General features: G+C 54.0%; 1 protein-coding gene across 4 annotated transcripts in view; it reads right to left on the bottom strand.

The window, feature by feature from the left end:
* Nucleotides 1-6,851, bottom strand: part of ITGA3 (integrin subunit alpha 3) — a 32,371-nt gene extending 25,520 nt beyond the window's left edge. Inside the window, exon 1 of one of the 4 annotated variants that reach the window (XM_012463491.3) lies at nucleotides 6,646-6,851. In XM_012463491.3, the coding sequence (XP_012318914.2) occupies nucleotides 6,646-6,851 (206 nt within the window). Of the gene's footprint in view, nucleotides 1-1,947; nucleotides 3,144-5,713; nucleotides 6,184-6,645 lie in introns of those variants that run through there. The other 3 variants (XM_012463495.3, XM_012463492.3, XM_012463496.3) reach the window with 3 other exon arrangements.
* Between the last annotated feature and the right edge of the window lie 14,001 nt (nucleotides 6,852-20,852).

Here is a 20,852-nt window from a genome sequence, read left to right as displayed (position 1 = left end):
CAGATGAGAGAAGGAAGCCGCAGCCTGTGGGAAGGGAGCATCTCAGCCTGAGAGCCCAAGGACCTGGGTCTAGGGTTTGTTCTGCCTGAAGGGGCAATTTCTTTTCCTTCTCTGAGCCCTGAGTGCCTCATCTGTAGAATGGGGACAGCCCTTCTCCTGCTGACCTCCAGGATTGCTGGAGGAATAAATAGGTCTATTCTGCAAAAGAGTATTCTGATATGAAGCCATGGCTAATGTGAGCACTGTGGTTCTGATTTGTTGTGACATCAGGACTGGCCCTAGCATGATGCCAGCCCTTCCTCCAGGGACCCAGGAATATATATATATATATTTTTGAGACAGGGTCTTGCTCTGTCACCCAGGCTGGAGTGCAGTGGCACGATCTCAGCTCACTGCAACCTCCATCTCCTCGGTTCAAGTGATTCTCCTGACTCAGCCTCCCAAGTAGCTGAGATTACAGGTGTGCACCGCCACACTCAGTTAATTTTTGTAATTTTAGTAGAGATGGGGTTTCGCCATGTTGGCTAGGCTAGTCTCGAACTCCTGACCTCAGGTGATCCACCTGCCTTGGTCTTCCAAAATATTGGGATTGCAAGCATGAGCCACTGTGCCCAGCTGGACCCAGGAATTTCTGCCTTGGCATGTTAGGGAACCTGGAGCAGAGGGAAAAAAAGAAACTCTTTGGTTGTTTAGAGAGAGCAGGGGACAGACACAGGAAGACTTCCATGGCTTGAGGATATCAGGTGATCACTGGGGTGGGGATGGGCGTAGTGGCTGCTAGAGTCACTCTGTGGTGGGGGCTCAGATCTGGCCGGAGGTGGAGGTAGGGGATTTTCTACAGGGACATTGAAGGGGTCCGGGCCTCAGTAGGTGGCGGGCCTTGGGCATGCCTGTAACGGAAGTGCTGCCCCCTCATTGCTGCTGCTGCCCTACCCACATTCTCATACAGGAGGTGGCTAAGCAGAAGGGTCTCCATGCCCTTCCAGCACCTTCAACTCAGTCAGGAAGGGGCAAAGGGACCCCCTCCTCTGAACTTCCTGAGGTACCGAGCAGGCAGAGCTGGGTACACATGTCAATTAGATGGAAATACCTCCCCTTACCACCTATACCCTCTTGCCCATTGCCTGGAACCAGCCTTATGCCTACTGATAGAGGGTGGGGGAGGGCCAGTGCCCTAATCTCAGCCCCACATCCCAGGCCCCTCCCTCCCTCCTCAGAGATTCCAGAGGGAGCCCCCCCTTCACCCCCCCAGAGTATTTTTAGCTTCCACTTGGCCCTCTCAGAGGCCCTTTAAGGCCCTCTGGCTCCCAGCCCAGGATCCAATGGGTCTACAGCCAGAGGCCTGCGCATGGAGGGGGAAGGTGGGTGTGCAGAGGGTGGTTCCAGCTTCCTCCAGCCACACACAGCCAGGTGTGTGTGGTGGGGGTTGGAGAATCCGGAAAGTGGGAGGGACCTTACTGGTATGCAAATGAAATGCAAATTATTATGCAAATGAGCACTTCTGCTAGCCACCTGTTTTGGGGTCTGGTCCAGATCACCAAATCTAAAAGCTGACCCCTTCCAGAACAGTACAGAGCCCATCCTCTCAGCTGCAGCCAGGAGGGAGACTAAGTGGAGGGATGCCTAGATGGAGCTCTTAGAGCAAGGAAGAGAGGAGGCTGGACTGGGGGGAGCAGAGAGCCCCAGCCCCCCAGATGGAGTGGGATGACTACTCAAGGGCTTTCCACAGCTGCCTCCTCACCTTCCCATTGGTTCCAGGCAAACAGCCCTCTTGGCCTCTGCGGAATCTCTTGAGCTCCAAGTTCTGGAAAAGCCCTTCTTCACCCCTGCCCTATCACTCCCCTTGGGGTAGTGCAAAGCTAATGGTACAGCCAAGGAGAAAGCAGGAGAATCAAAGAAGGGCAGGGCACAGCACCCAGGAGAATTCAGGGTACCAGGTTGGCTCACCCCAAAGAGGAGAAGTCCCGCAGGTCACAGGGGAGGGGTCATGCTGAGAGAAGCAGCCTGGAAGATTCACCTTCCAGATTCCCTCACCTCGGGAGGCGCTTGGTGGCTCCGTGGGAGGATTTCAGAGGGAGCCAGAGGATCAGGCATCAGGCCAACATGGCAGGCCCTCACTCCTTGGGTACCTAGCCTCCTGTGTTCCCCTTCCGCCCCAGGCCAGGAGGCAGGTGGGGAGGGCGCCTGCTCCACCCCTGAGCCCCAGAGTAGGGGCGGGGGCAGCTCTGGGATGCCTGGATCCCAGCTCTGAGCCAGCCTTGCTGCCCGAATTAGCCATCTCCCCAGGGGCTGCTCCTATGGTAGCTAAAACTGCAGCCCTCCCTGTCCTTCCCTACTCTTCCTTTGCTGCCCACGCAGCCCCCTCTCCCCACTGGTGACTCAGCCCTAGAACAAGGGCAACAAGCTGGAGGGAGAGAGAGAATGAGAAGGGACAGGAAAAAGAAGCTTGGCGAAGCCTCAGATAAAAAAGAACAAGGCTGCTTTGCTCCGTTCTTCTCCCTCTCCTTGGCTCTTCAGTATTTTTCCTATATTTGACCCCCAAGGGCATTCTCCGTATCATCTAACCTCAATCCCTCTTACTGCAAAGGGGATCCTCTTCCTCCTTTGTTCAGTTCTGACCAAGTCCCCTTCGCTGCTTCTTTTTCTACAAATCAGCCTCCTCCAGCCCCACCGCCGCCCAGTTGAAAGCCTCTTGGGTCACTGGGGAGAGCCAGAGGGAAAAGATACTTCATGTGCAGCCCTCCTGCCTCCAGCCACAGCTGCTGTGCCCATTTCTGCTGGCACGAGCCTTGGAGGCTGCCAGGCACCCGCCCTGCCCAGGGGAATATGATGTTAGTAGAGGGCATAGCAGGTGAGCCCGGCTCCTGCCTACCTCAGGCATGACCTCATTCCTAGGAGCTACCCCGCCCTGAGCTTCCCAGATACCCTCATATCCAAGCAAAAGTGAAAGACAGAGAAGGACTGGAGGTATCCCCCATGGCCCACAGGTTCAGGCCAGACCAGGATCCCTGGATTCCCAGGAAGGAAGGTCAGTGCAGGTACTGGAGTGGGCAGGGTGTCAGTAACGCCTCCCAGAGGACAGTCCCTCTCCATCCAAGGGACTCCTCATGTGTCTTGCCAAGAAACCCAGAGCACCTTGGCCCTCTGCCTGCTCCTCGACCCTCATTTCCACAGACTAGGAGATTGGGCCTTGGGTTGGAGTTAGCCCCCTATGTTGTGGGCCACAAACCGCAATCCAGAGAACTTCACCTTCCAGTGAAGGGGATAGGGGAGCAAAGAGGATCCCACCTCTGGGTTTCTAACCATTTCTGAGACCTTCTTGGAGAACATGAAAGCCGAGCTCTCCCCTCCTCCCACCCTCAGGACAGTGAAGAAATAGCATGATTTTGGATACACTTTCTTTCTTTCTTTCTTTTTTTGAGACAGAGTCTTGCTCTGTCGCCCAGGCTAGAGTGCAACGGTGTACTCTCAGCTCACTGCAACCTCCGCCTCCTGGGTTCAAGCAATTCTCCTGCTTCAGCCTCCCAAGTAGCTGGGATTACAGGCACGCAGCACCACACCCAACTAACTTTTGTATTTTTAGTAGCAACGGGGTTTCACCCTGTTGGTCAGGCTGGTCTCGAACTCCTAACCTCGTGATCCGCCCACCTCAGCCTTCCAAAGTGCTGGGATTACAAATGTGAGCCACCACGCCCAGCAGATTTTGGGTACATTTTCAGGGAGTCCCTGCATCTCCTGAAAACCTTCTATAAACCCCAGTTTAAGAGCCTGTCCAGGACCATGAACCATCGTGCTTTTCCAAAGAGACTTTCAGGCTAACAGAATATGAGGCTACAGCTTGTCTGACTAGTTAGTTCCTCTGAGCTGTGCACTCAGGCAGCTGTTTGCATCTGGCTACACAGCTGGCTGCAGCTAAGCCCAGCTGGCTCTCCCAAAGGGCCAAGGGGTCGAATTCAGTGAGATGAAGAGAAGGGCAAAGACACAGAACCACCCTTAGGAAAGACTGAGGATACTCAAGGGAGAGAACTCCCGCCCCTCAGAGGTTCATTAGCTTTAGAACCTTCTGGGCTCTTGGCAGGCTGAATGCCAGCTCTAGTTTCCCAGATAGAAAAGTAGAACCCCCTTGCTCAGCCACCTTGGGCAGAGCCCATGGAAAATGAGGCTGCATCTAGGTTCTAGCCTCAGCATGAGAGCCTTCAGATGCTCCTTGGAGAAAGGCACGTGTGCAGAGCATTTTACAAACTATCTCGTTACAGCCCCGCTAAAGTCCCAGAAGGAGGCATGCTGTTCCCATCCCTCCAACATGTAAGGAAATTCAGGTTCAGGTTTTGGTAACAGATCTGAGACAGGACCCTGGCAATGGGACCTCCAGGCCGCTTCTCCCTCTACCATATCAAGTTGCCTCTCACAGACCAGCAACGGTGGGAAAGAGCATCTAGATCCAGGTCCAACCACTTTTGGGGGAAACCTGGTCCAGGGAGGGGAAATATCTTGCTCAAGCTCACCAAGCAAAAGGGAGAGGGGCCGCAGAATCACTATTGACTCTTTCCTTCCAGTCTGATCTCTTGCCTCTGTTACTTTATATTATGCAGATTCGACATTGAAAGTCTGAAAATCACTGGGCAAGGTGGCTCACGCTTGTAATCCCAGCACTTTGGGAGGCCAAGGTGGGTGGATCATGAGGTCAGGAGTTCAAGACCAGCCTGGCCAAGATGGCGAAACCCCGTCTCTACTAAAAATACAAAAATTAGCCGGCATAGTGGTGGGCACCTGTAATCCCAGCTATTTGGGAGGCTGAGGCAGAGAATTGCTTGAACCTGGGAGGTGGAGGTTGCAATAAGCCAAGATTGTGCCACTGCACTCCAGCCTGGGCAGCAGAGAGAGACTCCATCTCAAATACAAAAAAAAAAAAGGTTGGGCACAGTGGCTCACGCGTGTAATCCCAATACTTTCGGAGGCTGAGGCGGGTGGATCATGAGGTCAGGAGTTCAAGACCAGCCTAGCTAACACAGTGAAACCCCATCTCTACTAAAAATACCAAAAAGTAGCTGGGTGTGGTGGTGGGTGCCTGTAATCCCAGCTACTCAGGAGGCTGAGGCGGGAGAATCGCTTGAATCCGGGAGGTGGAGGCTGCAGTGAGCCGAGATTGCACACACCACTGCACTCCAGCCTGGGTGACAGAGCGAGACTCCAACTGGAAAAAAAAAAAAGAAAAGAAAAGAAAAGAAAGAAAGTCTGAAAATCTTTTTCTAGGTTAGGGCAGAAAGAGTGCTGATATAGAAACTTGTGCTAATGGTGACTCAGGATCTCCAAAAGATAGAGGGTTGGCTAAGGCCAGGTGGCAGCTTCTGGGGCCAGCTGGGAAAGGCGTGGTAGCTCTAGCCTCCACAAGAGCGAGACAAAGTTGAGGTCAAGTCCAGGTAGGTAGGCTGGGCCAGGAGGGCAGAACCAAGGCCAGGGCAGAGTTTGGACTTTGGACATTCTAAACTTCCTCAAGCTCTGCAGGCCCCAGCCAGAGCAGGGAGAGATTTCAGTGTACCCTGAATGCGATCACGTCTTCTTATTCAGTGGGGTCAGAGGCCAGGTGGGATCAGAGACCGGGTGGGGACAGATGCCTGGAAGATCGCCCAGCCCAAAGAGGTGGATGATACCTGTCTAACCTGTCCTAACCCCCGTCCCTCTATGGGCAGCCTCACCTCCCCCAACTACAGACCTCAGCCCGCTCTGAGGCCATGGTGGAGAGACCTCTGAAGCCTGGACATGCTCCTGGGCATGAGTGAGCCTGCTGGAGTGAGGGGGACCCAGGCGGCCGGGTGCAACCTCCTCCTCCTTCCTCCCTGTGCATAGCTCTTCCCCTCCTCCTTGCAGCTGTTGGGGAAGGAGAACAGAAGAAAGAGAAAAACAGTTTCCCTCTTCAAACCAAAACAAACACACTCAGGGTTGAAGATCCAATATGAATCTGTGGAATGCAGGGAAGATGTCTGGGGGAAGAGTGCCACTGCTTGGGGGTGGGCAAGAGGAGATGCAGCCAGAGTTGGGACAACTCCTCCTCTCTCTTCCACTGCCCCTATCCTCAAGGCGTAGAGCGTCTGGACAGCTCCAAACGCCCAGACTCACCCATCACCTCACCCTCCACCCGCCAAGCCAGCGATTGAGAAGGCCATCCAGACTGGCTCTGCAGAGGGTGTGGCTGGCGTGGCCGCAGACTACAGCGAGGTGCTTAAATGCATATTCTCATTTTTCCCCCAAGCGTAGGGGAAGGGGGGTCCGCTGGGTGTTTATCTGGCAGTTTACCCCAGCTCCCAGCCCTGCAGAGAAGAGGCTAGTGCAGGGTACTCGGTTCACAGAGTGGGAGAGGACTCAGCCACCGGGACCCCACTTCCGCTCGCAGGAGAGATCTAAAGGGCGGAGGGGTGGCGTCTAGACAGGTTCTGGCCCTGTCAGCACTTGCCAATGATTACTGCCCGACCCCACGCCCAATCCTCCACTTCCCGCCAAGCCCCAGCAGCCAGAGGGCCGCCTGGGTACTCGCCCCCTTAACCCAGGTTCTCAAGGGCCAGCCGCCCGGGGCTCCGACTCCGCTCCGAATCCGCACCCCCGGCATGCACACTCTCGCTCCCACCCCACCCCGCCAGCTTCACTTACAGGTAGCGCTGCTGCCGCTCAGTCTGCCGATGGAGGGCGACCGAGTAGCCGAAGAGGCTGCCCTGGTTCTCGGCCTCCTTCACTACCAGGAATCGGGTATCCAGGTTGAAGGCGGAGACGACGCGGCCGCCGGCGGCCACCATCAAGGCGAGCACGCAGAGCATCAGGCGTGGGGCGCGGAGCGCGCGGCTGGGGCGGAGGCCCATGGCTGCGAGCGGGAGCGGGGTCCGGGCGAGAGCGCGTGAGGGCGCGGAGCTGGGCATGAGGACCTGTTCACCTGCTCCCCGCGCCGCCGGAGGACGCTGGAACCCGCCGGCCGCTGCGCTCCGTAGTGCCGGTCGGTTTCGTACCCCCAGCCCCAGCCAGTTTCACAGCTGCCCAGGGTCTGCGCTCTCGGATCCCCTCCTAAGTAAGGTCCGTGGGTCTATCTTCCCGCCTCCCCAGAGGCCGGGTCACCGCCGCCCCTGCCCCGGGCAACCGGCCCCCAGCTAGTCACGGCCGCGCCCCCTTGGCCGCAGTGTCGCCTCCGGTCCCGGCTCCGTGGCGGATCTGGCAAGCTCACCGGTCGACCGCAAGGAGGACAGGAGGGAGGGGTCCCTCGGCGCGCGCCCCGCCTCCCCACGCCCAGTCCCGCACCTCCCCACCTTGAGCGCACAACCCGGGCTGCGCTTTCCTTCCGGGGAAAGAGAAAAAGGTCCCGGCTCGGCCACCGCCTCTTAAAGGGGCAGCACCGCCCCTCTCTCTTCATCCTGCCTATCCCAGCCCCGCCTTCTCCCCCAAACACCTGTCGGCAGCCCCCAAAGACTTGGATTTCCCCTCCCCGCCCCTCGCTTCTCCAGGAAAGCATCGCCTCGGGAGCAAGATGGATTGGACGGGCGGGGCCGGGGGTGGGAACTGTCCTGCCGCTTTGCCGCGGCGGCTGCTGCTGCTGCTGCTGCTGCTGCTGAAAAGGCCAGCGCGGCTGGAGAGACCTGGCGTTGGCGCATCTGGGAACCGTCGTCCGCGCGCGGCTGGCTGGAATGCTGGACTCGCCTCTGCAGCGCTGTGAGCCCCCAAGAGGTGGCTGGCGTTCTCTGGGCGTTCTTCGTCGCACCCAGGCCCCTCGCTGTCTTTGCTGAGATTTGGTTCTCCTGCCCACTCACCCTGATCCGAGCTGAGATTGGCTCCTCAGCAAAGCCAGACCATATTTAGCAGTGGTAACAACCAAATGTCGCTAACTATAATTAGCAAAAAGTATTTTTCCCCCCTAAGGGCTGCACCTTAATCACAGCACTTTGGGAGGCCAAGGCAGGCGGCATCTGACGTCAGGAGTTTGAGATCAGCCAGGCCAACATGACGAAAACCTGTCTCTACTAAAAATACAAAAAGACTGTCAACGTGGAAAAGAGTTCCTTCTTCCTAGAACGCACTGTGTAGCCAGGGAGCTGGGCCTAGACTGTACCCATTTCTCAGCCACTCCTGCCTTCAGGGCCCAGCCCAGCAGAATCCCAAAGGCTCCCTCTTCCCACCCAGGCTCGAACAGTGTTTGGAGACTGGGCTTAGGGGTCAGTCCCCACCAGGTGTTTTTGTGGCTAGCGCCAATTGGCGGTAGATGGGCGGGGCCTAAAGATCACCAAGGAATCAAATTGAAAGGGAACTTCAAGAGGTTACTACGGATTTTGGGGGGTCTAACTCACATTTCTCTTATTGCAGCTCAAAGACCTATTTCCCCTGAGCATTTTTTTCTCCATCTATTCTTAAAATCATAAGAAAAAAAACACCATGTAGGCCAGGTGCGGTGGCTCAGGCCTGTAGTCCCAGCACTTTGGGAGGCCGAGGTGGGCGGATCACGAGGTCAAGAGATCGAGACCATCCTGGCCAACAAGGTGAAACCCTGTCTCTACTAAAAATACAAAAAAATTAGCTGGGCGTGGTGGCACGCGCCTGTGGTCCCAGCTACTCGGGAGGCTGAGGCGGAAGAATCGCTTGAACCCAGGAGGCGGAGGTTGCAGTGAGCCGAGATTGCGCCACTGCACTCCAGCCTGGCGACAGAGCAAGACTCCGTCTCAAAAAAAAAAAAAAGAAAGAAAGAAAAAAGAAAAAAAGAAAAAAACATCATGTATTAAGCATGTATGCAGCAGGAACTATGCTAAATGCTTAACAAATGTTAAATCCTCACAACAATCTTTGGAGTGTTATCTCTGTTTTAAAATAAGAAAAGTGAGCTCTGGGAGGTTAGGCAATTTGGCAGAGGTCACACAACTAGGATTTTCATCCTGTGTTATCTGACCCTGGAGCCCTTAACTACTTATGCTAATAATTAACATTTGTACACTACTTCTGGCACATCTAAGTTTGGTGGGGCCTGAAACTTGTGCAATTTGGGGCTCTCTTTAAGAACAAAATTTTTTTGCATTCGTAAGAATTATGAGTACAGGGCCAGGAGCGGTGGCTCACGCCTGTAATCCCAGCACTCTGGGAGGCCAAGGCAGGCAGCATCTGACATCAGGAGTTTGAGATCAGCCAGGCCAACATGACGAAACCTTGTCTCTACTAAAAATACAAAAATCAGCTGGGTGTGGTGGCACATGCCTGTAGTCCCAGCCACTTGGGAGGCTGAGGCAGGAGAATCGCTTGAACCGGGGAGGCGGAGGTTGCAGTGAGCCAAGACCGCGCCACAGCACTCCATCCTGGGCAACAGAGAGAGACTCTGTCTCACACACACAAAAAAGAATTATGAGTACAAAATTATATTCAGAGCCTAGGAAAGGATCCCAGCCTAGCTTTACAGTTTATGAATCATTTCGCAGGAAAGCTCATTTTACCCTCCCAGCCTCCCTGTGAGGTGAGGATTATCATCTTCATTTGATTTAGGAGAAAGAAGAGCCTCAGGAGGTTACCTGCATGTCCAAGATCTGAAGCTTATGGGAGGCAGAGCCAGGACTGGAAGCCTCTGACCACAGCTGTGTCTTTAAGAGACAAACTCCAGGCAGATGATGGTCAGACAGCTAGACATGCCTAAACAAAAGCAGCTGCGATAACAGCTTTCTCTGTGGGAAATACCCACCTAGAAACATAGAGAAACAAGGCCATGGGAATAAATAAAATCTGGGGAGAAGACACTTGTCTCTGACAGCCCTTAGAACAGGATTTGTTCTTGACCTGTGACTTCCAGAACCACCCGCCCTCTCTCATGGTCTGCCTTGTGGCCCAGGACCTCCAGGGATTAGAAGACGTGTGGTGTCAAGGAACAGGAAGCTGACCTGGATGGAAGTTGAACAGTGATCTTTGCTCTCTGGCTGGCTCCTGAGTCCTCCACCATGTTCCTGGAGAAGGGGAGCCAGCCAGGGCAAGAAGGGCAGGGGCTTAGGGTGGACACTCGGTGTGGGTGAGGATCCTGCCAGAAACAGAGAGTTCCGCGATGACAGATCGGCCCCATGCCAGGCCTTATCTCTTCGGACATCCCAAACAGGAATTACCAGCATGTCCGATCCTGGGACTGGGAGCCGGAAAGGGATGAGGGATGGCTTTTCCACTCCAGGGGAGTGTCCAGAGGGAATGTGGAGCAGAGCAGGGGTGACTGGTAGGGGGAGGGCCTGAGCTAAAGAATGTGGGGGAGTGTCAGACCAGTCTGGGGAGATGGAGACTAGAAGATCTCAGCTGGAGAGATGGAGAAAGAAATCTCCAGGTCCTTTAGTTTCAGTGGCACCGCCATCTGTAGCATCGTCTCATCCCTCAATTGGTTTTCTCATCATGTCAACTCTTTATCTGTCAGCCTTCCCCATGGAGAACAGACCCACCTAGAAACATAGAGAAACAAGGCCATGGGAATATGTCTAACGAGGAGTCTAAGTCCATTCTATGATGTTCGCTGACAGCTTTTAAACCTCACCCTTCCATCTTCCCTGTGCCCCACACCTGGACAAGTTGATAAGAAAGCCTGGGTGCACCCTTTTTTGGTGTTTGAGGGGGGAATATTCACAAGCCCCTTCCCGAGGGAACCCTCACTCCTTAACCACAATAAAAACTCAGGCCAGCTGGGGGCTCACAGCCTGTAGGAGGCCGAGGTGGGCGGATCACCTGAGGTCGGGAGTTTGAGACCAGCCTGACCAACATGGAGAAACCTCACCTCTACTAAAAAAAAAAAAAAAAAATACAAAATTAGCTGGGCATGGTGGCACATGCCTATGATCCCAGCTACTTGGGAGGCTGAGGCAGGAGAATCACTTGAACCCGGGAGTCGGAGGTTGCGGTGAGCCAAGATGGCGCCATTGCACTTCAGCCTGGGGAACAAGAGCTAAACTCTGTCTCAAAAAACAAACAAACAAACAAAAACCCCAGCCAGTCTCCTTCCTGGCTTTCCCAAGGCATTTGGGACCTCCTTGAAAGGCCAGCCCTGCTCCCCCTGGAGACCTCAATTATGTAAATAATAAATCTTTTCATACTCTCTTGGTGTTTGGGTGGTGTCATCAGTCTTAACATTCAAACCAAACCTTGGATAGGGTCCATCTGCCTCTGCAGGCGATCATAACATGCAAACGGTAGGTTCTGCTGGAGGGTCAAGGAAGCTTCCTGGAGGAGGAGTACCTGGACAACAGGGAAAGAAAGGAGCGGGAGAAGGCAGCAGAAGTGGGTCCTGGTTCAGGTGAAGTTTTCCCAGCCGGAACAATGACAATGTCAATATTCTATAAAGGTGACCTGTTTATTTAGCGCTTGCTGTGTTCCCATGAGTCTTCCTCTACCTGCCTTCTTCCCAGCCCTCATCTCACCCTCCTAGAGCTTCAGAGCACACCGGTTGACACATTCACCTCTCAGGGGCAGATCAGCGCGGAGAGTGATGCACATGGGCAGTTGCTGGAAAAGTAACGAGGAACTGCAATGATGTGCCCCTCAGTTGAGTGCAAGCTCTCTTCTGCCTCCTCACCTTGAGCAAGTTACCTTCCTGTTCCAGGCCTCAGTTTCCCCATGTGTGAAATGAAAGGGCTGGAGAGAAATCCCTCACTATTCCCAAATCTGCATTCATTGTGTCCCAAGCCTTCTAATGTCTGTTCACCAAAGTGTACCAAATCTCGGCTATTGGACCGAGCCTCAGGCCTCTATCTCAAACTTGAATTTAAAATGCAAATTACTGAAGAGGAAGGAAGGGAGGGAGGAGTGCTGAAGCCTGAATGGGCTTATCAGATTTCCTTCTCCCGTGGCCCAGATGCAGGTCTCGTCCAGGTGATTCCTCTGGCTCAGAATCTGGCAGGCTCAAGCAATCATTGACAGCCTACTGTGTACCAACCCTGGGCTGAGTCCCAGCCCGGGGAGTGTCTTAGAGAGGAGACCAGGATGTGGCCTCAGGTTCTGGACACTCTCAAATTTAAACAGGCTAAACCCACTTTGCATTATATTTTACTGGTGGTACTTGTGGGACAATGAGAGCTGTCAGAGGCCCAGCACTTTGGGAGACCGAGGTGGGCGGATCACCTGAGGTCAGGAGTTTGAGACCAGCCTGGCCCTGCCTCTACTAAACACACACACACACACACACACACACAGGCACACAGAGTTAGCCTGGCATGGTGGCAAGTGCCTGTAATCCCAGCCACTTGGTAGGCTGAGTCAGGAGAATTGCTTGAACCTGGGAGGCAGAGGTTGCAGTGAGTGGAGATCGTGCCATTGCACTCCAGCCTGGGTGACAAGAACAAAATTCCATCTCAAAAAAAAGCGGGGGGCTGTCGGAACATTCTGGCTGCCACATGAAGCTGACTTTGCTAGGAGAGACTGGGTTGGGGTGGAAGGCAGCTGCTGTAATAATTTAACCAAGGGGTAGGCTGAGCAGGGGAAGGGGCTGAGGTAGAGAGAGAGGGAGTGAGTAAGAAAGGCCCAGGGCACTGATTTGACTGGAACTTCAGGGACAGGTGTGGGGCGAGAGGGATGCTGGGAGTGGAGGAGGGAAAGCACAGAGGCTTTCTGGGCAATGACCCCCATGGTCATTGGTGTGTACGCCCCAAACATCGAGGACTTCCCTGCCTGCCAGCCCTCTCTGTTTCTCTCTTCCTCTCCTACTGCTCAAGGCCTGGCCCTGCTGCACTGCCCTGCCCTGGCCCCCAGAGTCCCCTTCTCTCCTGGCTGTGAGATTAGGACTGCTGTGCCTGCAGCATTCTCAACCTCAAGTCAAAATGACCCTTTGGAGGCCAGGAGGCCACATGGCTGAGTCAGGGCTGAGTCACCATCCCCCAGGGGCCTTGCCATTTCCTGTGGAGAAGCCTTTTTACTGGCAGGGTTCTGTGCTCAGGTGGGAAATCTGGGGAGGTCGGGGGCCGGGCTTTATCTACTTTCACCCACGAACTCCCTAGACACTCCACTGGGGGTAGAGGGGTCCTACATGTATGTTGATCAAAACGTGTCTTTGCACATGGGCCCTTATGCATTCACAGGTGTTTGCCTACACAACTGCATGTCTGAATGTTTTATGTATATTGAATATAGAAAGGGAAGGAATATTTATTGAGCACATACTATGTGCTCAGCCTTTTATGTATGTTACTTTCTAATAACCTTAGGAAGTATACATGCCTCCCAGGCTATGGTTGAAAATTCTGACATGCCCAAGGTGCAAGAGGCATGAATACCTCCCCAGTGTGGCTGGTAACACCCCCAGGGTTCTCCCACTCCACAATGATAGCCTTTCTCCAGAGCGGGCTCCTCGGGGGCAGGAGTAAGAAGCATGTGTGTCTGTATTTATCCTTCCACCAGTGCTGTGATTGGAAACAGGGTCAGTAAGGCCCTTGGGACTAGCTGGGTGAATGGACGACAGTAGCGTCCACCTTGCACATGGCACATACTTCTGGTTGGGTCAATCCGTGTGGCCGGCCAATCCAGACCTGCCCTATTACGGGCCATCGTCCTTATGGCTCATCAACATTGAGTTTTGTTGCCCTCTTCATAACGCAATACTAATGGACGTAGGAATGTATCTCCCACACACTAGATGAAGTGTGGTTATTTGCTCAGGTAGAAATGAAGACTACTATACCAAAGTGGGAAATCCTCTCCATTGTGTCTTACTGATATTTGGGTAAAAATTATCTTGACTCTTTTTTTTTGAGACGGAATGTTACTCTGTCACCCAGGTTGGAGTGCAGTGGCACAATCTTGGCTCACTGCAAACTCTGCCGCCCGGGTTCAGGCAATTGTCCTGTGTCAGCCTCCTGAGTAGCTGGGATTACAGGCACGCGCCACCACGCCCGACTGATTTTTGTATTTTTAGTGGAGATGGGGTTTCACCATGTTGGCCAGGCTGGTCTGGAACTCCCTCCTCAGCCTCCCAAAGTACTGGGATTACAGGCGTGAGCCACTATGCCTGGCCCATCTTACTGGCTTTTAATAACTCAGACCACATAACTCCCAAATCAGCACCCTCCCAAGTTCTGGCCCCATGGATTCAGTTGCTGAATCCAAGTTCCCGATTGGAAGTTCCTCAAGCACCATCACTAGGGGCACCCCAAAGTGACACACAGCTGTTCAGTTCCCCGGTCTGCTCTGCTCTGGGGCTCATCCCTGCTAGAGGCTTGAATGTCTGCTCCTCCTTGTCCTCACCCAGCTCAGCCAATCACTGCGTCCCCCGATTCTGCCCCTTTGCTGTCTTGCCAGTGTGTCCGCTCTTCTCTGTCCCTTCTCCCTGGATGACTGCCAGTGCTTCCTGCCACCCTCCCTGCCTCCACTCTCCCGACTACCTGCATGGCGGCCAGAGTGGGGTCCCTACAAATCTACCCTAGTCTCTTTCCTAGTTGGTATGACTGATGGTTCCCTGCTGCCCTCAGGTTAGGACACTGGCCCTGAGACGGCTCATCTTTCCCTCCCCCCACTGCCCCTCGCCTCTTCTAATTGCTCACCCAGGCCACAGAGCACCTTGCAGTTCCTCGATGGAGCCGGTCTTCCTCTTGCTTCCAGCCTTTTTTTGTTCCTCTACCCCCAGTCATCTGGGCTACCTTCTATTCTTCCAGAAGGTCAAAGCCTTGAAGTCACATCCTCTGAGTGGAGTCACCTGTCTTCCCTCCCCTGCAGTAGGGATCCTGCCCTTGGGTTTATCGTGACCATTTCCACCTCCCCCATCTGCCTTTAGCTCCCTCCATCTCACTGGAGCCTCCTTTGCTCCTCAGGCGCCAGGCTCTTCTGATGGGCAAACGCTATGGTCATCTTTGGCCCCTTGCCCTCTGACCTCTCTAGGGTGGCAGCAGCGACCTGCTGCCCTCTCCATCTGTACTTTATTTAAACTTGTCTCTCCCCTCTCCTTCCTAGAATTCTCTCCCCCTTGCAGGACTCCTCGGCCCACTTTAGGCCTCCGTTTGTGTCCTCATCTCTTCTGTCTCCCAGCCGACCCCTTGTGCGTTAACATTCTCCTCCATGAAAGTCTGGGCACGGTGGCTCATGCCAGTAATCCCAGCACTTTGGGAGGCCGAGGCAGGCAGATAGATCATGAGGTCAGGAGTTTGAGACCAGCCTGGCCAACACAGTGAAACCCCATCTCTACTAAAAATACAAAAAATCAGCCAGGGATGGTGGTGCACACCTGTAATCCCAGCTACTTGGGAGGCTGAGGCAGGAGAATCGCTTGAACCTGGGAGGTGGAGGTTGCAGTCAGCCAAGATCGCACCATTGCACTCCATCGGGGTGACAAAGTGAGACTCCATCTCAAAAAAAAAAAAAAAAAAAAAAATTCTCCTCCATGCTGATGACACCTGCCAGGCTCCAGCCTCGATGTGTAACTCTTGCCACCACCTCCAGCCAGCCGCTACAGGCTCCTTGGACTCCATGTATCCAGAAGGACTTAGCATCTTCCCTTCTTCCCCAACAAGGGGCTCCTCCCGTAACAGCCTCTGTCTGGGTGCCTGGTCCCCAGCCCCCGCAGGATTCCACAAACACACCTGCATGGCAGATGCACTTGACAGCAATAACTTAAGAAGAATCTGCACTCAGAATTTGGAGCAAAGGAATCTGGGGATGGCCATCCCAGAGGCTCGTGCCTTATCTATGAGGAACATCTCTCGTGGAATTTGAGCCATGGAGGGGATGGGGGATTGAGGCCTTTTGGGTTAAAGGTAGGTTGCCATGTAGAGGTTGCTGGGACAGGGGACTAAGTGAAAATGCTATATAAACAGCATGTGTTTTTCAAGTGGTTGCGGTTTTCCTGTCTGGCCCACTGCCACTGGACTGTCTCAGCATGAAAGTTCCCCACAAATCCTATATCTCGTTCACTGACTCTGGGCCTCTTCTTCGGCCTCTTGAACCTGGCGCCATTCCCCCCCAAAGTCTAGAGGTCCGGCACGCCAGCACCAGGCCAGTCCAACCACCATCCTTTGCTCATGCCAGTGCCTCTGGTTGGAATGCCCTTTACCCACTTGTTCAGTTGGAAAATACCCACTTGTTCTTCAGAATCTTTCATGAGCCTCTGCTTTCTCAGTAAAGCCTTTGCCCACCCGCAGTCACTCTTGAGTTGTCCGGGACTTGCCCTGCGCTTGCGGTATGATGACAGACCGATGGGACTGTGGCCTCGGACCGGTCCCTTCACCTGCTTCCTCATCTATACATTGGACATAAAGATACACATTCATGGGTTTGTTGAAACAGAACTGGGACCAGAAGTCAGCCGCTCGCTCCTAAGTCGTGGTGGTTAAGCTCAGTGTTGACACCTGTACTTCCCAGCCCCCATGGCAGCTTCACCATCACATGGAAGGTCTTCAACCGCGGTGTGTTCAGCTGAGATAAATCACCACGTTCTCTATGGCACTAAAACAGGAGCCCAGTGCAGCAGAATAAGAGGTCAGCCCTGTCTCTTTAATATCCATTGGCTCGGCCAGGCATGGTGGCTCATGCCTGTAATCCCAGCACCTTGGGAGGCCGAGGTGGGCAGATCACCTGAGGTCAGGAGTTTGAGATCAACCTGGCCAAAATGGCGAAACCTCGTCTCTACTAAAAATACAAAAATTACCTGGGCGTGGTGGTGCATGCCTGTAATCCCAGCTACCCAGGAGGCTGAGGCGGGAGAATCGCTGGAACCCGGGAGGCAGAGGCTACAGTAAGCCAAGATTATGCCACTGCACTCCGGCCTGGGTGACAGAGCAAGACTCCATCTCACCAAAAAAAAAAAATATATATATATATGTATATATATACACATACACACACACACACACACACACACACACACACACACACACACCCCTCCCTTGGCTCCCGTCCCCTCCCCCACCCTAGGATCCTGTTAGGACAAACATCTTGGCTCAGTGGGTTGAAAAGGAAAGTCAGAATTCTGAGGCATGAATGGCTGTGCCCACTGACTCACTTCCTCCTCCCTGCCTGCTCTGGACGGACCGACCGAGGCCCTGAGTAAGTCAGGCCCTGAAACCTCCTCTCAGCCCTCACCCCTCATCGCAGCTCCCGCAAGCCCCTCACTGCTGACGTCACCCCTGTGGGACCAGTTACTGCTGGTTTGAAACCTGCCTGCAAGTGTCAGGCAAGCTAAGGAGTTAGCTCCCGTAGGGCAGACTGAGGGGAGGCACATGCCCTGTTCTTGGGACCCCAAGTCTGATGTCCGGGCAAGGCACCCTTAGGGAGTTTGATCTGGGAAGCAGCAAAAGTTCATGATCCTCACAATGGCTCTCTCCTTTCCTGCTAGGATCACAGACATGCTCACTATTAGGCAGCCCTCCTATGGGTTTGGGCCTTGCCTCCCGAAAGCTCCTGTTTAAATGCAGGAGCCCTACCTGGCAAAGTACCCCTGGCTGCTCCCTGGCAGGGAGGGGCAGGATGTGACGGCATTGCCCACAGAGACTATGGGTCCGGGATACAAATGAGTCAGGCAACTATGAAGGTCAGGAGGGCCAGAGCATGAGGAAGAGCTAGGATAAGGAATGATTTAGTGGGGGCAGGTGGGGTGGGTAGGAGTTCCAGCTGGGCCCGTGGCACTTGCTTCTCTGGATAACTGTTAGCAGGATGGGGGCAATCATGAAGGGGCTTCCGTGTCCTCGGAAAACAATCCCCCAGGGCCTTGGCCTTCTCCCTGTGGAGGACCCCTTCCCCACCTTGTCATAGATGTCAGGGACCCCTCTGAGTGGAGGAGTCAGATGGGGCTTGGGGGATGTCAGGGCCACACCTTCAATGGCAGAACCGCCCTGGGCAGCGTCCCTGGCAGGTGTGGCCCAGAGGCAGAGTGACAGCCCAGCTCACTGCACGGCAGAGAGAAGAAAGGGGAGCCAGATGCAACAGGAGCAAGGCATCAGGGCAAAAACCACGGCTCAGCCACATCAGGGACATGGGAATGTGCTCAGGGAAACACTGCTGCCTGCCCGAGTTTAGGCTTCAGCTTGCTGGCCTTGGAACTGAGGGGGAGCTGATGGATTCACACGACAGAATGAGCCGACAGCCTTTGTGGGTCCAAAGCTCCCTCTGATCGGGAGTCAAGGAGATCCATCTGGGGGCTAATGTGGGGGTGAAAATGGTAAGAGGCAAGGGGCTGTGGAGATGTAGATAGGCTTGAGGGACATTTAGGGGATGGGCTGAGCAGGAGCTGGTGGCAGCTGGGATGTAGGGGACATGGGAAGAGGGTAGCACAGCAAGGACGACCAGGAAGTCAACAGCACCTCTAGTGCCTGCTAGGTGGAGCTGGCAATTTGCCAAAGCCCATAGGGTAGGGTTGGAGCTAGACAAGGGACCAGAGCCCAGAGGGACCACGAGGTGGTCCACCCCAAACCCATGAACAGAGGACAATTCTTAGAGGCCTTTCCCTGGGGCCTTGGCTTTCATGTTGACTGCACCAGCCTGGCTTTGTGTGGTCAGGCTGAGCCCACAGGAAGCTCACCCAAGATAACCCTCCTAATCCCCAATTTCTTTTTTTTTTTTTTTTTTTTGGAGACAGACTCTCTGTCACCTAGGCTGGAGTGCAGTGGTGCAATCTTGGCTCCCTGCAACCTCCACCTCCTGGGTTCCTGGGTTCAAGTGATTCTCCTGCTTTGGCCTCCTGAGTAGCTGGGATTACAGGTGCCCACCATCACAACTGGCTAATTTTTGTATTTTTTTTAGTAGAGACGGGGCTTTATCATATTGGCCAGGCTGGTCTCAAACTGCTCACCTGGATCTCCCAAAGTGTTGGGATAACAGGCATAAGCCGCCACACCTGGCCCTAATCCCCAGTTTCTATAGGCCTTTCACCACCTGCACCCTGGGCTCTAGCTCCTCAGCTCTGGTCTCCCTTCCAGCCCTCTTTTCACTCTAGCTTCTTGGTGACCCTGGCAGCAGCTCCAGGAGTCTCTACTCCATTCAATCCCTGAGAGCCCCTCCCTCCTCTCTGCACCTGCAGATGCCCTGAGAAGGCTTCATGGCACTGCACACCCACCGTCCTTGCAAGTGTGCAATCGTGGCCTGCGTCCTGGCCCCACCCCAGGCTATGGGGTCCCCCACCGCAATGCACGTTAGGGTGACCTCTAACTGGCCTCTGGTCATCTCTGAGCTTCAGTTTTTTTTTTGCAAAGAGGTAATAATAGCCATGCCCAACTCTCAGGGCCGAGGAGAGGGTTAACTGAGCCATCCGTGGGAAGCACCTGGCATTGGGCCCAGCACACAGTGCCCTTCCCTTCCTTTCCCTTAAAGCCAACCGTCACCTGGCTCCAGGAGGCCATCTTATTCCCTGATCTGACTCCACTCAAAACCCAACCCTGGATAGCTTGCAGAACCAAGCCCAAAGCCCAGCTGCCCAGCCCGGAGTTTGAGGTCCTTCGCAAATCACCCTGCTCACCTTCGGCCCTTGTTCTCCACTCTCCACACAGCCCAAGCCTGTGAGGCAGGTCTTCATGCCCCAAACACCTGCTTGCTGCTTTCTCCCAGCCTTTGCTTGGCTGGCCCTGTGCCTACCACACTCTAGCTTCTTCTCGCTTGTTGACAGCTCCCCCTTCTTCAAGGCCAACTGAAATTCACCATCTTCCAGGCTTCCCAAGTCTTAACAGATGCTTTCCAGTGCAGCATAGCTCTGTTTCTCCCTCTGATAGAGCATGCACCACACTGGGTCACCTATTAGCTTCGGTGGAGTTGCTTCAGCTCTCTGTGCCTCAGTTTCTCTATCTGTAAAATGGAGTTAATAATTACACCCCAATCATAGAACCCTTGTGGAGAGTAAATGAAGACTCACATAGTGTCCATCACATAGTAAAATAAATAGAAAATAAATGTTATTTTCTATTGGGATGATGGCGGCCATGGTGGCAGGGGGTGGCAGTGGTTGTCTCTCCGCCAAGAGCCCGGACCTCTATGGCTGCTACTACAGTGTTCTGCTTGGACAGAGATTAATGATGTGGTCAAATTGAACCTCCTCTGGTCCATTGAAACATTCACAATGTCCACATGGGTCCCCTCAGATCCCATCGCTGGGAGGCATGGGTGTTTCTATGGATACCCAGGAGCTAGCAGAGGCATCAGTACCTGAGGAAGGTGTCCTTATCACAGAGGACCCAAAAAAAGACTCTACCCAGGGCTCAGACTGAGACTGCAACACAGGGATGGGGACTAAGGGGGAGGGGGCATCCTGAAGACTGGGGGAAATGGGGAGAGGTAGGCAGAGAAAAAGGGATAGGCGGGTTTTTTTGTTGTTGTTTGTTTGTTTTTTGCGATGGAGTCTTGCTCTGTCGCCCAAGCTGGAGTGCAGTGGCACAATCTTGTCTCACTGCAACCTCCACCTCCCGGGTTCAAGCAATTCTCCTGCCTTAGTCTCCCAAGTAGCTGGGACTACAGGCACCTATCACCACGCCCAGCTAATTTTTGTATTTTTTTAGAAGAGATGTGGTTTCTCCATGTTGGTCGGGATGGTCTCGATCTCTTGACCTCGGGATCCGCCTGCCTCGGCCTCCCAAAGTGCTGGGACTACAGGTGTGAGCCACCGCGCCCGGCTGGGATAGTTGCTTTTCTTGGGAATGTCACTGTGCTGCCCCTTCATGTATATTATACTTGATTCTTCATGACAAGGCTGTGAGATCAGTCACGTTTTCCCCTTTTCCAGAAGAGGAAACGAAGGCCCGGACTGGCAAAGTGACATGCCCAAGGTCACGTGCAGTGTGAGGAGCAGAACTTTCCCCAAGATCTGCTGGGTTCCTAGAGTGTGCCCAGCAAAGAGACAACGGAGGCCGAGGATGTGGGAGAATTCCAGCTCAGGCCAGCTGCCCACTCAGCCAGGGAGGGACACTGTGGGCGTGGCG

This window comes from Aotus nancymaae, unplaced genomic scaffold (assembly GCF_030222135.1).
Source record: "Aotus nancymaae isolate 86718 unplaced genomic scaffold, 86718_ANA_hifiasm-v0.15.2.pri h1tg000072l, whole genome shotgun sequence".
NCBI lineage: Eukaryota > Metazoa > Chordata > Mammalia > Primates > Aotidae > Aotus > Aotus nancymaae.
This window is presented reverse-complemented; position numbering and strand designations above follow the sequence as displayed.